Source organism: Nycticebus coucang, chromosome 5, assembly GCF_027406575.1.
Source record: "Nycticebus coucang isolate mNycCou1 chromosome 5, mNycCou1.pri, whole genome shotgun sequence".
Classification (NCBI taxonomy): Eukaryota; Metazoa; Chordata; class Mammalia; order Primates; family Lorisidae; genus Nycticebus; species Nycticebus coucang.
Window position 1 is genome coordinate 17,392,305 of NC_069784.1, and position 17,422 is coordinate 17,409,726.

Genomic DNA, 17,422 nt, shown 5'->3' on the forward strand with positions numbered 1-17,422 from the left:
TAGTTTTTCAAAACAAAACAAAATAAACCCCCAATAGTTTATGCTCTGATAAAAAGTCTTCCCCGAGGGCAAGGCTTGTTAAGGAGATCAGAGAATTCTAGGTATGTTTAAAAATGCCTACTATCCACTTCTCCCCATTGGAAGCAGGAGAGAATTTTTCTCTGACCTTTACAGTGAGAATTTGATTAGGGTTCCCAGAGGAAGTAAAACTCAGGAACCTCCCAAAGACTGGGACTTCTTTGAGATTTTAATACTCAAGCTAGTCTATACTGAGTCTCCTGTAACTTGTTAATTCCAATTTAAAGTGTTCCTACTGTCCAGAGGTAGGCTCTGTATCTGCCTGCCTGTCTCTCCATTTTGGGGGGCAGGGGTGGGTAGCGGTTTGTTTTATGACCTTAATTCCCTGGTGGATTGAAGAAGAGTTGATTTTCCATTTGTTTAATTTTTTTATTGTGAGGGTTAGAGTGATGACTTCCAAGCTCTTTACATTTCAAACCAGAAAATATTTTACTATTGTCAAACTAAATAACGAATAGAAAGAGGCTGAGAAGAAAAAGATATTTATTTGGGAATAGAGTAATGGGAATACACGTGGCATAGTAAACTATGTTCATATTTAAGGAGATAAAGGAAGGCCGAGGTTTTTAAAGGAAACATAAGGAAGATTAAAAAAAACTGTCTTGAAATGATTAATCTTGGATATAAGGATCAAGAACAAGAGTGACACAAGGATGAACAAGCAGCTGTGGAGTAGAGGTCCCTGTACAAGTTTTTTTTGTTTGTTTTTTTGCTTTTTTTTGTGGCGACGGTGTGTCACTCTGTCACCCTGAGTAGAGTGCTGTGAGCTATGATGCCACAAACTCTTGGGCTCAAGTGAACCTCCTACCTCAGCCTCCTGAGTAACTGAGACTATAGGTGCCCACCACACCTGTGAATTATAGGCATGAGCCACCATACCCACCCAGAAGTATTTTTGACAACTATATTTGTAAGTGAAATTTATCTTCAATGTTTTGTGGTTGTTATTTTTGTCTGAATTTCTTATTATCAAAATTCTACTGAGAAGCTGATATGGGGTCCTCTTTTATCTTGTTTTTCCCCAAGAATGTTGCCATTTTAAATATCTTCATTAGTAATTTAATGGTGACCTGTACGAGGTTTTAGTTAATTTTTTTTTTAATTTTAGGTTAATGTGAGGGTACAAACAACCAAGTCACACGATATGAATTTGTTAGGAAGAGTCCCTCTTGTAGTTGTGTCCCACACCCCAAAGGTGTGCCATACACCCTTCATTGTGCCCATTACGTGGGAGCTTAGTTAACTTTAAGTTGAGAATCTTATGAACTATCTTTTGAGGTAAATGGAAGTGATTTCTGGTACTTAACTAATAAAGAGTAGCTAGAAAAGAAAACTCTTCAAATTACGGAGGATGTCATAAAGCAAGTTTTAGGAAAAATTAATTTTTAAGAGCATAGCATTCCCTTTGTTCCCTCTTTAAAAGTAGTTTCAATACTTAGAAATATCAATAACATTTATACAGGTCAGGAGATGTTTTTCAACTCAAATGTTCTGAAATGAAAGAACAAAAGAATAAATGAAAGAAAGAACAAATTCCACAATTTTCCTCTTATTGAAGGTCATTATCTACAGTTGTGTGACTTGTACACTGCATAAAATTAGGGACATAATTTGTATCATTTTTGCATTGATTGAACATTTTCTTTTCTTTCTTCTTTGTGTATGTGGCGAACATCTAGATCAAGGGTTGGCAAACTTTTTCTAAAGGATCAGATAGAGGGCTGGGTGCCATGGCTCACGCCTGTAGTCCTGGCCCTGTGGGGGGCTGAGGCAGGTGGATTGCATGAACTCATGAGTTCAAGATCAGCCTGAGCAAGAGTGAGACACTGTCTCTGAAAAACTGCTGGGCATCATAGTGGGTACCTCTTGTCCCAGCTACTCGGGAGGCTGAGTCAAGTGAATCACTTGACCCCAAGTGTTTGAGTTTGCTGTGAGCTATGACACCATGGCACTCTACCCAGGGTGACAAAGTGAAATTCTGTCTCAATAAATAAATAAATAAATAAACAAACAAATAAAATTAAAAAAATAAAGGGCCAGATAGTATTTTAGGCTTATGGGTCATATGCTTTCTGTCAAAACTACTCAACTTTGCTGTTATGCTATGAAAATGGCCATACATATGTAAGTAAATGGTTGCAGCTGTGTTTCCATAAAACTTGATTTACAAAAGCAGGTGGCTGGATGGAAGGCTGTGGTTTGCCTCTCCTTCATAAATTTATGCCTACATACTTCTAAAGGACTTCGATATTGTCATGAAGATTTTAAGATGAGTTATGGTTATGGCTGAAACTCCTAATTTATATATCTGGTCATCTTATCTGTCAGTATCCTCTGCAGTTTCATTGTTTTCCACCATTATTTTGTTAATCTTGTAATTCTTTATGCCTCAGCCTTATGTCCTTGAATTTTCTCACTTCTATGTTCTCTTCATAGGGAATGGCGTGTGTGTGTGTGTGTGTCTTTTGAGACAGAGTCTCACTATGTTGCCCTTGATAGAATGCCATGGCATCACAGCTCACAGCAACCTCTAACTGTTAGGTTTAAGTGATTCTCTTGCCTCAGACTCCCAAGTAGCTGGGACTACAGGCTCCTGCCACAACACCCAGCTATTTTTTTGTTGTAGTTGTCATTGTTGTTTAGCAGGCCCAAGCCAGGCTTGAACCCACCAGCCCGGGTATATGTGGCTGGCGCCATAACCACTGAGCTATGGGCTCCAATATTTTTAATTGCAGGGCTTTCTCTTCTGGGACTCCAGATGCCATCTTCATATTTCTCAAACATCTTGAATTCCATAGAGTAAAACTAAATTTATAATCATCCATTCTCAAACTGATTGGTTTTCCCAGTTTCAGTGAATGATATCATCTTTTCTTTAATATAACAAACCAGAAATTCAGAAATTATAAAATCAATAGGATCTCTCTCTCCTATTGATTTTATCTCCTTTTGAATTTTTTAACCTGTCTACTTCTTTGTCAATGGAAACAGGTTCTACCATCTGTTACCTAAAATATTGCAACAGACAGCTGTTCTCAGCTCCTTCCATTTGTGATTTGACTGATATTTATAAAACAATAATCTGATTAGAAAACTAGCTCCACTCCTTTAATGACATCCCTTTGTTCTAAGGATAAAAACAGAAATCCTTGGGAATGGAGCTCATGACACTGTATATGTTTTGTCACCTGCCACCAGTTCATCCTCATCTTGCACTTACTTTCCACCTAACTCGATGCCATATCACACTGGGCTTCTTTAGTTTTACTAACTTCCCAATTAGGACAGTTTCTCTGCAACAGACCTTCTTAGAACTAGAACTCCTACACTTTACAGTATTTATCTCAAGTTATAATTATCCATTTATATTGTGCTCATTTAATTGTCTACTTTTATCATCAGATTGAGAATTCCATGCCTACTATATCCCAAGTGCAGATTTTTAATAAATACATGTTGACTGAATGAATGAATAGCTCCTATCCAAATCCAGATGCCTGCATTGAAATGACCTGACCAGTTTTAAACCTTGTCTGAATAAAGAGACAACTTTCGGGGTGCTGACTGTAGAAAGGCTACAGTCCTCTCTTTTTTGTAAGATATGCATGTATAAGTATGTTTCAATATTTCTTCTATGCAATTTTCTTCTGTTCTTTTCTATGATTAGGCCAGGCAGCTCAAATATATAAAACGAAGCATATTATAATCTATTATAAATTGATTTATATTTTGTTTACCAGTCCCACTGACCTTATGACCTGCATGTTACTTTTTTGGTGCATGTTACTTTGGGGGTTCTGTTAAGACATTTAGTCATTTACAGCTACCTACAGAGTTTCTTCTTGTGTAAACCCTCAGATACCATCTATGCTTTTGCCATAACTCTGACATACTTAATCTATCCTTAAATGTCTTCTTTAATAATACTCAATTAGTTTTCATTCCATTTCACTTCATGTAATGTTACCTCCCAGCTTAATGACTATGCCTCAGGGTAAATGACCTTTTGTCAATTAAATTTAACAAACACACATTGAGCAGATTTAATACGTCTGACATTGTAGCAAGAAAAGAAATGGCAAAGATAAAAGAAATAATCTCTGATTTTAAGGAGGTTATAGATTTTTTAGGTGAACCAGATATTTAAGTAAATAATGCTAAAGACAGGTTATTTTAGGTCAAATTAATGTCAGAATTGGGATAGCAAGTTAAAACACAAAACAGGGAGAAGACCAAGAAGGATATGGCTGAATAAAATCAACATCACATCTAACATCGTTTATTTGAAAATAATACATATTTCAAATCTTTACGTATTGTTTGGATAACTTATACCACAGGTTAAGTACACTTATATAAATGAGAAAAGGGCTATGGCAAGAATAGCTCTTTGACTGTTAGCATTTTCCACGTGTTACTATCTAAATGAATTATGCAAAGGTCACTTGTAAACCTTTATGTCAACTGATGATAAAATCAACCCAGAGGTCTGAAAGGCTGTATTGTATTACAAATCTAAGAAGCGTGTCACAGTATATTACATCTGATACCATTAACCAGAAGAGTGAGTTCAATGGCAATAAAGAATGAATTGTAAGAAAGTAGGTGTGACAAGGTCTTTCCTTTTCACAATCCATTTTCCATGGAAACTCTCTAATTGAATCCTATTTATGAAATTGTGGTGTAAGTTTTGTATTATTGATGTAACAGCATTTCTGTCATGTTTGCACCTTTTGGCCCATCAGATGCAGAGTTTGGTTTCTCTATATGCTCCTTTATTATAGAATTGGCCTCATAAATGTGATCGTGTGTGTGCGGCAATGTAATAACCATAAGAACAGCAAGCCATTCACAAGGAGAGTTTCTGAGAGTCAATAAAACAGAGTTTTCTTTGTTGAAAGTAGAAATATGCTCAGTTTTACAGTTCCAGAAGAACAGTACTATATTTGACTATATGAAACCACAAAGGCACTAGAAAATATATTGCAGAAAAATTTTCATTCTCTATAATTAGTCTACGTTGTCTATAATACTGCTTTCTAATACATACCATCACAGCACAGCACAGCACAGCACAGCAATAATAATAAAAGGTAAACGTTCATGATGAGAAAAATGCAATTAGAAATGTGGGAAGATAAACTTACTGGCTCTCCTGTAAGTCCCCTGTCTCCTGTACTTCCAGGGGGTCCCTGTAAACCCTAGACAAATAAAGGCAAAACTTGTAGAAAAAGTGATGTTTGAAAATGTTTTGGTCAGTTTCCTTATCTTATCTTTCCTTACGGATACTTTCACTTAATTTTTCTGTCTATCTCTATTCTTTTTTTTTTTGTGGTGAAGTATACATAACATATAATTTATAGTTTTCACCATTTTCAAGTGTACGATTACATGGGATTACATATCGTCTTGGAGGTTCATCTCTGCTGTAGCAGGTGTCAAAACATCATCCCTCCTTAAGGCTGAATAACATTCCCTTGTCTGTCTACCGCCCACTTCATTCATCTGTCACTGCACACTGCGCTGCTTTCTCCTTTCAGCTATTGTGAATAAGGCAGCCATGAACATGGATGTGCAAGGATCTCTCTGAATCCCCACTTTCAGTCATTTGGGTATATGCCTAGAAGCGAATCATATGGTACCATGTAATTCTCGGTTTAACTTGAGGAACCATCAAACTGTTTTTCCACAGTGGCCCTCCCATTTTACATTCATTCCAGCAATGCACAAAGGTTCTTATTTCTTGGTTCCAAAACATATACTTTTGAGGTTTTTTTCTTCAATAATTATATCCTAAAGTATCTAAAACAGCATTCCATCATGGTTTGGTGCTAAACTTTCCTCATGACTAGTGATGCTGAGCATCTTTTCATGTGCCTTTTGGCCGTTTGTGTATGTTCCTTGGGGAAATGTCTGTCCAAGTCCTTTGCTCATTTTTTCATTGGGTTAGGTTTTTCTTTGTTGTTGTTGTTGTTGAGTTGTAGAAGGTCTTCATTTCTATGTTTACTCTTATATTTATTCCTCACTTCTATACTGTGTCAAATAATTATCCAGAATTGTATTAAATTTGAATTTCCATTACTTTTAATATTGATATAAAAAGAATTTTTTTCAAAAATAATAATGTTTTGTGATGTGTTAATAAGAATGACTTACACCCTTAAAAACTGATCAGACGCAGGGTCTCAGAACCTAGATGACCAGAAATGACCATATTAGACCTCCAATTTTCTTTTTTTTTTCCCCTCCTTCTTTTCATCTTTATACCCAGTACCATAAAAGAGAGTCTTGGATACACTGTGTATTATAAAATGGTAATGAAAACTGAACCAAATTCCAAGTAGTCTCTGAGCCTTCCATTCAAAGATTTACTAAGCATTTAACTGTGTGCCAGACACTGACAACTAATGACAGTGTATAATTATTGCCCCATTTGCAAGTTGCACCTTTTGTATTATTGACCTTTGGAAGATCAATAACTATATTAGCTAATCACAATTATGATGTTATCTTTAAAACTAAAAACTAAGAAAAAATAACATTAAATTGGAAGTAAAGATATTAAAAATTTTTAGCAACATGTATCTTCTAATCATCAACACTATGTTTAGTTACTCTGGTTAGAAAAAGGAAAATTCTGTAGAATTATGGACAATCATATGGTCAAGGCCCTGTTTCAGTCATGAAAATCCCAGGCTGTTCATTTGCTCCAGGTTCTTTAATTACGAGACATGATCAATACAAGGGAGAACCCTCTGTGCTCAGGATACTAAGTGAAAATGACAGCAAAAGTTCAAAATTTTAAATATCTGTCCAATTTTAATGTAAAGTATGTCTGGACATAATATCAAGCTTGATATGTATTTGTAATGCTGTTCGTAGCACATAAAAACTGTTTTGCAAAGTTATGAAACTATTTAAGTGACCCTCTAATTTTATTGAAGATGAAGAGGAAAAGTACAAGCTGGAACAAAATAAAAATTCTCTTTATGGCTTTTCAGATGCTACTAATGATAAATTGTTTATAGTAGAACTCCCTGCTCCATGACGTCAACTCAGTAATCATGAGAACAATGACCACTAGGATAATAATGACTATTATGGTTGTTGTTCATTGAGAATCTGTGCCAAGAACATAACAAATATCATTTGTCATAACTGTGAGAGATATCTCATTTTAAAAATAGGAAACCGAGGCTCAGAGAGGTCAAGTAATTTGTACAGAATTAGAACAGCTAGTAAGTAGCAGAGCCAATATTTGAAAGGCAGTATTTCTGACTCCGATACGATACAATGATACATTATATGCAGGGGAATGATGATAATATAACAGCAGACTTCTCTTTTAGGTTTCTGATATTTTAGGCTTGACCATGGTCAACGATAATGCTATTATGGAAAACAACTGGCAGGGGGCAGTAGATTTCAAAGAGGAACAGCAGACAGAGTGACACTGATGACAATGACCATAGCAGCTAGAACATTTTCACCCTATCTTTCTCTGACTCCTCAACTGCGACCTATTTGTATTATTGTCTAGGGTTATAAATTCATATGATATCTATCCATGTATATGACAAATCAAAATGTCATCATTAAAAATTATGATTCTGGATGGAATTAAAAACACCCATACATTTAGGCTTAGGTGCTCATAAATATGTATTATCTTATGTTTATATACATGCATGCATGTGTGAGCATCTTTTTCTCATTAAGCATTTTCCCCTTACTTAATGATGGATAACCACAGGACTTATTGCTTCTTGAGGAAAAAAAAATGTCTAATTCTAGTAATAGTTTTCACAGTAGAAAACTATCCATCATTATAAAATGTTAAAAAACCTTTAGGGCAGTGCCATGTAAAACATGATGACACACCCAGACCCCAAAATCCAAAGGCCTTAAAGCCAAGTTGAGTTAAAAGGAAATTAGGCAAGATGCCACCAAGAAGTTGTGCTGCGTTGGCTTTCTGAATGCCCCATTATAATGGGTTTTATGGAGAAACTAATTTATCGTAACGATAGTGAAGTAAGAGTGACAACTATAACTGTAGTGAAAGAAGAGTGAAAACTATCACCATCAGTTTATAGAGAGGTGCAAACAAAACCAAGAATGGGTAAGCAACTTGCCCAAATAAAACAATGACTAATGATTCAAGGAGGAAAAGAACTTGCATTCTCTTAGTCTAACATACTGAATACTAAACAATGGTCGTATAAGAGAACAAAGTAGATGAAGGTAGTCATTTCATAATGTACACATATATCAAAATATCACATCGTGCCCTGCCAAGACAATTTTTACTTGTTAAAAAACCTCCTCAAATGTTAAGTACATCCCCAAATCCCTTCCAAAAAAGTAGGATAAAAATTGTTCATAGTCTGATTATTTTTTTATTACTTACTAGTTTCCCTTGAACTCCTCTGTCTCCATGGTTTCCAGTCTTACCCTACACAAGAAAGAAAATGCTCGGGTCAAGGAGCCTTCTCTCAAAATATTAATCGCACACCAAGAAAAACCCAGAAGATTGAAAATGTTCACCTTTCATATGAAATGTGTTATTACTTACAGCAAGACCATGAGGCCCTCTTTTTCCTTGGTCTCCTTTTTCACCCTAACAAAGCATCAAGGCCAAGTGAATTGACAAGAATGTGAATGATGATCTTACACACTGGCACATACTCACATACAAAAATAAGACATTAACTCTATAGTTCAACATGGAAAAGAAAACATTTCTGTGTATGTAGTAAAAACTTTACATGTATTTCATACATAGGATTAAAAGAGAATTTAGAATCCTACTTTTGTAAGGAAATACATAATTTCTTAGGCCAGTAGGAGAAATGGTCAATAAAATTTAACTGCGTATGAAATGAGAAAATCAATGATTACCTTGGCACCCTGTAGACCCTGTTCTCCTGAGAGACCATCTGGTCCTCTTGATCCCTAGAGGTAGAAAAAATATTCTGCTGATCATTTGAAATGTTCCTTTTTTACTGTTAGGTGTCTTTACAGATGAAGACGCTGTGTGCTTGTTTTTTATGCCCTGACCACAGAAAAGAAAACAGCTGGGTATGTGGCTGAATCTATTTATGGGGGAGAATCAAGCCTTTGTTTCTAAAATTTAATGTCAGATAGTAAATCAAATGAGCATAAAAGAAGTTGATTCAGTTTTTGAGGTGGTTATAATATAGGTGTAATAGGTGAGTATATTTTTTTACTTTATCATTTGCTCAGCGACCTGCCAGAATATAATCTCAAAATAATGTTAAATTAACTTAAAAGTGGTTGGTTTGTTTACCTAAAGAATTTTCTTAAGTTTTTTATTTCTGGGAAAATGTTCTTCTCTTCATATTATAGAAATGAGGGCTGCTTGTATGGTACCCACCACATGCCAACTGGACAACAGTTGCTGGGAGATGATGGGATGCAGAAAAGGTACAGAAGGGCTGAGCATGGTAGCTCACACCTGTAATCCTAGCACTCTAGGAGGCCGGAGTGGGTGGATTGCTCTGAGCTCACAGGTTTGAGACCAGCATGAGCTAAAGCAAGACCTCGTCTTTAAAAATAACCAGAAGTTGTGGCGGGCGCCTGTAGTAAGAGAATTGCTTGAGCCCAAGAATTTGAGGTTGCTGTCAGATATGACACTACAGCACTCTATCAAGGGTGACAAAGTGAGACTCTGTCTCAAAAAAAAAAAAAGAAAGAAAGAAAAGGTACAGAAAATACCATTGAAAATATTCATGTAAACTTAAAACTTCTCAATATTCATTCAATAATTAGTTCCAAGAAGCATTAGTTGTGAAAGTCATTCTCTAATAAAGTGACAGAATCGTCTCTCTGCCCGTATCACAACTTTCCTTGAAGGATCATAAAGTTCTTTTTTAAGGAACTTAATTCAGCTCTACAGCTTTTAGCTGAACATCTGTGGGAAAGGAAATGCATTCAGTATTATGAAAACACAAAACTGTAAGAAAGTTTCTCTATTATGAGGCTGATAGAATGAAAAGGTAAATTATACAAACAACCATAATATAGGGAGAAATAAGGCAAGTCAAGGGCTAAACAAAGGACACAAGAAAGAAGACAGCTGAAGGTTGTCCCTGTTTATAAAGGGAGTGATGATACCACTTTGGCTGGTGGAGGTCAAGCTCTCATGGACTTATTCAAAATAGAAGGAATCCTACCTTAAGAGAAGTATGAGTAAAAGATACAGGGGCATTAAAAAATACTCACAGAATGAAAAAGTATTATCATCTTGGTTTCCCAAGCTATTGATTACATGTAGAGAAATATCATCTTAATATTTCCACATTTAAAAAAGTGTGCAAAAGAAGACTGAGACTTAAAAGGCAAAGGATTGGAGTTTATGTTTAAACCAGTGTGCAGAAATCTCCTGTTGAAGGTTTCTATGCAGAGTGATACAAATCCACAGACCGCCAGGTCTCAACTGAAAATGTATCTACTGATAATTAGACAAGTAAACCCCCTTTGCTGATGTGAAGGAGCCCCTTAGGCTTCTGTGCTTTCTCTTGTATTCCATCTGAGATAAGCTTTGACTTAGATTTATATTACTAAAAGCTGCTTATTATAATAGGACTCTCTTCCAAGGTATTCTCAGGGTAACTGCATTCCTTGATCTGCTTTGGCACATTCACGGATTTGGAGGGAACACTCATACTCTGTGAGAATCTGTAGCTCCACCAGTAAATTAAAGTTATGACCTTTGCTCCAGCCCTATAATTTCTTTCTGTATTCAGGCCGGGTGCAGTGGCTCACACCTGTAATCCCAGCACTTGGGAGGCCAAAGCAAGTGGACTGTCTGAGCTCACAGGTTCGAGACCAGCCTGAGTCAGAGCGAGACGTCGGTCTCTAAAAATAGCCGGGCGTTGTGGTGGGTGCCTGAAGTCCCAGCTACTTGGGAGCTGAGGCAAGAGAATTGCTTAAGCCCAGGAGTTTGAGGTTGCTGTGAGCTATGACACCATTCTACCAAGGATGACAAAGTGAGACTCTATCTTTAAAAAAAAAAAAAAAAAAAAAAATTCTTTCTGTATTCAAGGCACTCCATAATCTGTACCAACTTCCTTTTCTGCCCTATTTTCCAATAAAAGATTGGAAAACTAAATTACAGTCTTATTGTGCAAGGGCATAAAATTCAAGTTGATGAGTATGGACTTAATTTAATAGATCGGTAATTTTCAAAGTGTCTATTCCTTCAACAAATGCTTATGGACTATCTACTACAAGCCAGGCATTATTTTGGTACCAGAGGATCTGAATTAATAAACAAGAAAATAAATATGTAAAATTAAAATATAAAATGAAAATAAGTATAATGGGAAAAAAATAAAGGCGATTATCCAAAGTGAGAAGCATATTTCAGAGTCTCTCTAAAGTGGGATTGTAGGCTATGTAAATATCCTGGGAAGATCACGGTGGCAGAAGCAGCAGCAGGTACAAAGGACTTGAGGTGGGGGCATGCTCACAACATTCAGCTGAGTAACAGGTGAGCGGACGAAAAAGAACAATGGTCAAGGATGACTGAGCTTCCAAGCTCAAAGGTCCCTCAGGATTTTGCTCTGCTAATCACCCTCATCCTAAAACTTCAGCAGCCTCTACTGATTCCTTTCCTTTGGCACCTTTAATGTCTAAGTTTTCTTTTTCTGTCCTGTAACAAACACCGATAATGTTTTTGAATAACCAAAGAAAGCTGACAGTGTGAAAAGAAATGAGTGTTCAACATCTCAAAATACTACAAAGCACCAGATCTAAACTGAGAATGTATCTACTGATAACTGGACAATTCAAACCCCTTTGCAACCTGGAATTTCTGTCTTTAATGGATTTTTTTTTTTCCCTGAGTAACTGATAGATCGACGACAGCATTAAAAGAATAACATATGAGGAATGTAAACTTGTTTGGCGTGAAGACAGAGGAGTGGTAGGAGATAATGATTTCCACTCTAGACGATCGGCCATAATGAAGCAGGTATCCCCACGGCCAGTGACAGGGAGTTAGAAGTCATTCTAAGTTTAGGCTCAGCGCCCGTAGCTCGGTGGTTAGAGTGCTGGCCACATACACTGGGGCTGGTGGGTTCGAACCTGGCTTGGGCCTGTTAAACAACAACGACAACTACAACAAAAAAATAGCCAGGCCTTGTGATGGGTGCCTGTAATCCCAGCGAGTTGGGAGCTACTTGCCTAAGTTTAAATGTCAGCAGCCATAAGCATCAAGCTTCAAAAGGATCCCCAGATACAGAGCTCTACATTTAGAATTATTTATTTATTGAAAAAAATGATAAATTTTATTACATGAGTTAATTTTTATGTCCAAGCACAAGGATAATGAAATATATTTTCCATGCAAAGTACTCTATATATTGAATAACATACAGTGGTAACAATGCAGTGTAGGTTTCCTGGGAACAGACTCTGTGCTAGAAATATACAAGCAGGAAGTGTATTTATTGGGCAGTGCTGTCTAGATGAAGACCAGGGAGAGTGGAAGAATGAAGCAGGATAGACAGAGCAAGGAGTTGAACTCTACTGAAGTTCCAACACATGTCTCAGTTGATCCCTTGAGGAACCTCTGAAGTTGGGAAAGCCCCGCAAAGATGTCTAAATTGAGGTAATAGCCAGTCTTTGGATATCTGCCACCCCACAAACATGAATCTTTAATGAGAGGACTGTCTTTAGCCAGGGGCAATTTCCAGAGAAGAACTCGGCAGAGAGAGCCAACTACCAATAGTCTCAGTAACTGAGGGAAGGGATGCTTCAGTCTCAAAAGGGTTGGGGGATTTGTGAGAATCTGGGAAGCACATCATAGCATCAACTACAGATGATCAAAAAGAACAATATGTAATTCATAATTTACAGCAAAGTTCTGTCTCAATCCCAGATACAATTGAATTTAAAATTATGAAAAGGTAAAATTCTAGGAAGGAAACAAAGAAACCACCTGAAATGCCAGCTAGTGGAATTATGGAAACTTTGATAGTAGGAGAGAGGAAACAAAGATCTCCTACCAAAAGGCCTCTAAATAGTGAAAAGAATTATTTCCAGGAATACTCATTTTTCTCAAAGTCTCGAAAAATAGACAACTAATATTTATAAATAAAAATAAAAGATAATTTCAAAAAACAGATCATACAAAATCTTATAGACAATAGAAAAAGAAGAAATACTTCAAATTCATTCTACTTCATCTGGATATACCCGATATTAAAATTGGAAAAAATATATTATTATAAAGGGAAATTACAAACAAACATGTTTCACTTATAAGTGAGGATGCAATATTCTAAACAACATATTAGCAAGTTGAGCTAAAAATTATTGTTCAAAGAAAAAGAAGAAAAAGAGAAGAGAAGAAGAAAAAAGAAAATGGCAACTAATTCTCACATAAATTGGATTTAATTTTTACCAAAGTACATCATTTGAACAATAAATTGAGAATTTTTTAAAAAAGAATGTTTGGTCCAAAGATGGCAAATAAATTTCATTTTTTGGACAAAATCAAATTAAGTAACTATGTAGATATATATGCAAAGAAAGATCAATTTAGCTGGAGTTAAGTCTCATACTTAACTTCCTGTTTCTTGTCCTGGCACATAAATCACCTACTGTTATAGCTGAACTACTTCAAATTCCACTTTTTAAGATGAAGAAACAGAAATCTGCAGATGTTAGGTGAGTTGCCTGACTTCCATAATATCCAAATGTCCAAAGAATGAGTAACTGTGCTTTATAAGTTTATAATATTTTTTAATTTTAAAAAATAAACTATAAAAATACTATAAGAAAACACAGAGAATCACTTCAGGACATTTTTCTTGGCAAAGATTTTTATGGCTAAGATCTCAAATGCAACAAAATGAAAATAGACAAATGGGGCTATATTAAATTAAAAATCTCTTGCACAATAGAAGAAACAGTCTATAGAGTGAAGAGACAATCTGTTGAATGAAAGAAACTATTTGCCAACTATTCATCTAACAAGGGACTAATACCCTGAATATATAAGGAACACAAACAACTCAATAGTTAAAAAAACAAATAATCCCACTAAAGAGTGGGCAAAAGACATAAACAGATAATTCTTTAAAGAAGACATACAAATGGACAATAAGTATATGAAAAAATGCTCAATATAACTAATCATCATAGAAATGCAAATCAAAGCCACAACAATGTGATATTATCTTATCTCAGTTAGATATGGAATATCTATCCTGTCATAAAAAAGACAAAAAAATTACAGATGCTGGCAAGGATGAGGAGAAAAAGAAACTCTTACACCATGTTAGTAGGAATGTAAATCAGTATTTCCACCATGGAAAACAGGAGGGGGATTTCTCAAAAACCAAAAGTCGGACTACTGTGTATCAGTTCTTATCCAAAGAAAATCAGTAAAACAAAGGGACACCTCACAGTTACTGCAGCACTATTCACAATAGCGAAGACGTGGCATCAACCTCAGTGTCTATGAAAGGAGGAATTGATAAAGAACTTGTGATATAAACACACAATGCACATGGAACACTCCATGTCCGTGAGAAAATGAAATCATGTCATATGTAGCAACATGGATGGAGCTGGAGGTCATTATATTAAGTAACATGAGCCAGGCACAGAAAGATCAATGTCACATGTTTTCACTCATATGTGGGGGAATTAAAAAGTTGATCTCATAGAGGTAGAGAGTAGAATGATAGATATCAGAGGCTGGTTAAGTGTGGGTCCTGTAGAGAGTTCAATTAATGTGTACATACATATAATTAGATAAAAGGAATATGGTCTAATGTTCAATAATGGAATAGCATAACTACAGTTAAAAACAATGCCTTGTATATTTCAAAATAGCTAGAAGGGAGAACTTGAATGTTGCTAACACTAGGAATGATACATACCGGAGGTGAGGGGTACCCTGAATACCCTACCTGACCTTCACATTGCCCAGGACTGCAACAAAATAGCACACGTACCCCACAAATATGTACAGTATGTATCAATACCAAAAAATCTAAGGATGCTTTTAAAAAACAATAGTTTTACTTTCATTATTTTGTTTCCTAAGCTGGGATGATCCAGGGAACAAAGAGAAGTTTCTCTGTCTACTATGATGACAAACTCATTTTTTAAAAAAGGTCTAAGTAATACAATTACACTAATTAAAGATTATAAAGCCAAAGTTTGCTAGTTAAGAGTTTAAGGCTGGAAAAACTCTGAAAAGGTTTGTACTCTCTATGTTTAAGGCAAGAATAAGGGAATTAACCAAAAGCTTAGCTTTTATCAAAATCTGCACCTCTCACTGATACTGGCTGTGGAACTTACCCTGTGGGTTAGTGTGTACGCCTGCTTTGACTCCCAAGACAAAATAAGCTTCAGGACAAGCAGACAATAGCATTATAATGGCATCTAATTTGGCATGAAGTTGGTTTTTTGCAAATAAATGCTTTGAAATATCTGAGGGATATGCTCTTGGAGAAAGTATGCTGGCTGAAAACAAAATCTAATATTTTCTTTATTCTCTTAAGAAAGCTAAAGTTGGTTGCTTCTAGAGGGGTCTCAGAGCTGGAATAAAAATCTGATAGCTCAAGTATATAAACTAAGCATGTTTTGTAAAGTAAATACTACTTAAATTGTAGGCAACAACTTTAAAGAGTTAACCAAATTTGTGAATCATCCTGAACACACGAGATGGTAGAAGACAGAGCCACTATTTCATGTAAGTGCTAAAATTAAAAGAAAAAATATTACTGACTAAGACATTAGCATGAACTGCATGCTCATTTATTTAGGAAGACTTTTATGAGAACTCCAAGTCCATCTCTATGATCTCCATAATTAATTTTAATAGGCTAAGGATCTATGAATAAAGGAAACAGCCATAATCACAGAACAAATGTCTTTGCAACTTCAACCCACAATGTTTGTATTTTCTTTTAACCATCTCTGACTTTGCGTGTTCTCTCTTAATTTTAAATCATGCACTAGCCTAATCAATTATGCCTAAAAGTCTCTTCTGGCTGTTGATTTACACAGCTGTGACAAAACGTTCCATTAAATAAAAACTAACATTATCAATGATTTGAGGGAAAATATCTTTTAGATTCTTTTCTTTGGATGAACTTTATGTCAGGAGGAAAAACCACAGAAGAGGCTTTGCCTTATCAGTTGGAGAGCTTCAGGTATGACTAGCACTGCATCTCAGGGCAAACGCTGATGATTGCTTCCCCCTGCAGCATGTATTTCCTTGAAGGGGCCAAATTTCAGAATTTATAGGCAAATTCATTTTAGTTCTTCCATAGAGAACCTGAAAATGTCACCTATGACCAATATAGTTATTTTAATTAAATCTTAAGGAACATAGTCAGAAAAAAGAGTTATTCATTGGCTAGGTGCCCGTGCTCAATGGTTAGGGAGCTGGCCACATGCACCGGGGCTGGAGGGTTCAAATCCAGCCCGGGCCTGCTAAACAACAATGACAACAACAACAATCACAAAAATAGCTGGGCACTGTGGTGGGCGCCTGTAGTCCCAGCTACTTGGGAGGCTGAAGCAAGAGAATCGCTTAAGCCCAAGAGTTTGAAGTTGCTGTGAGCTGTGATGCCACGGAACTGTACCAAGGGCAACATAGTGAGACTCTGTCTCAAAAAAGAAAAAAAAAAAGGAAAAGAGAAGAAAAGAGTTACTCATTGATGTATCTTTATACCAGCCCTCTAGACAGAGCGCAAAACTTAAAAATGTCTTCTGATCAAAGACCCAATTCAAGGGCAAGAAAGAAGATGAGTCAACTTTGCTTTGTTTGTCATCTCTCCTGTTTGGGTACCTTGACTCAGAAGTGTGTTTTAGAAATATACCAAAGGACTAGTTGTGTAGCTCCAGAGTTAAATGTGAATACAAGGGGCCAAAGCTATAGTAACCCAGCAGGGTAAGCCACTATCTTCCTGATACTGGAGTAGAGAAGTTGCTTACATCGTCTCCATAAGGAAAATCATTTTGCATATTATATTAATTTGATTTATTATAACAAATCACTTCATGTCATTTAAATAACTACCCTTTGCCTTAACATGGCAGGTGGAATCAAAGCTTAGAGTATGTGTCAGATAAGTTAAGTAATAATACTTTGAATTTATGCCGTGTCGCTCATCTAAGCATCTTCATGGGAATGATATTTTCATTCTGTTATCTTTCTCAGCTAGATAAGAGGCAGGATTGTTTAGGTTGTTTCTTGAGACAACAGGGCACTGTCACTTGCCTGAGTTTTTTCCTGTCCTTTGGGAAAAATGTCAACACTGCTTGATACTTCAAAAGTCATCAGGCTGTAAACCAT

At 36.1% G+C, this 17,422-nt stretch overlaps 1 protein-coding gene across 10 annotated transcripts in view; it reads right to left on the reverse strand.

Moving 5' to 3' along the window:
* The window catches only part of COL24A1 (collagen type XXIV alpha 1 chain), a 305,122-nt gene that overhangs the window by 118,622 nt on the left and 169,078 nt on the right, over positions 1–17,422 (reverse strand). For all 10 annotated transcript variants that reach the window (XM_053592398.1, XM_053592400.1, XM_053592399.1 and 7 more), the window contains 4 exons: positions 8,977–9,030; positions 8,651–8,695; positions 8,486–8,530; positions 5,226–5,279 (listed from right to left, as the gene is read on the reverse strand). In XM_053592398.1, the coding sequence (XP_053448373.1) occupies positions 5,226–5,279; positions 8,486–8,530; positions 8,651–8,695; positions 8,977–9,030 (198 nt within the window). The remainder of the gene's footprint in view (positions 1–5,225; positions 5,280–8,485; positions 8,531–8,650; positions 8,696–8,976; positions 9,031–17,422) is intronic.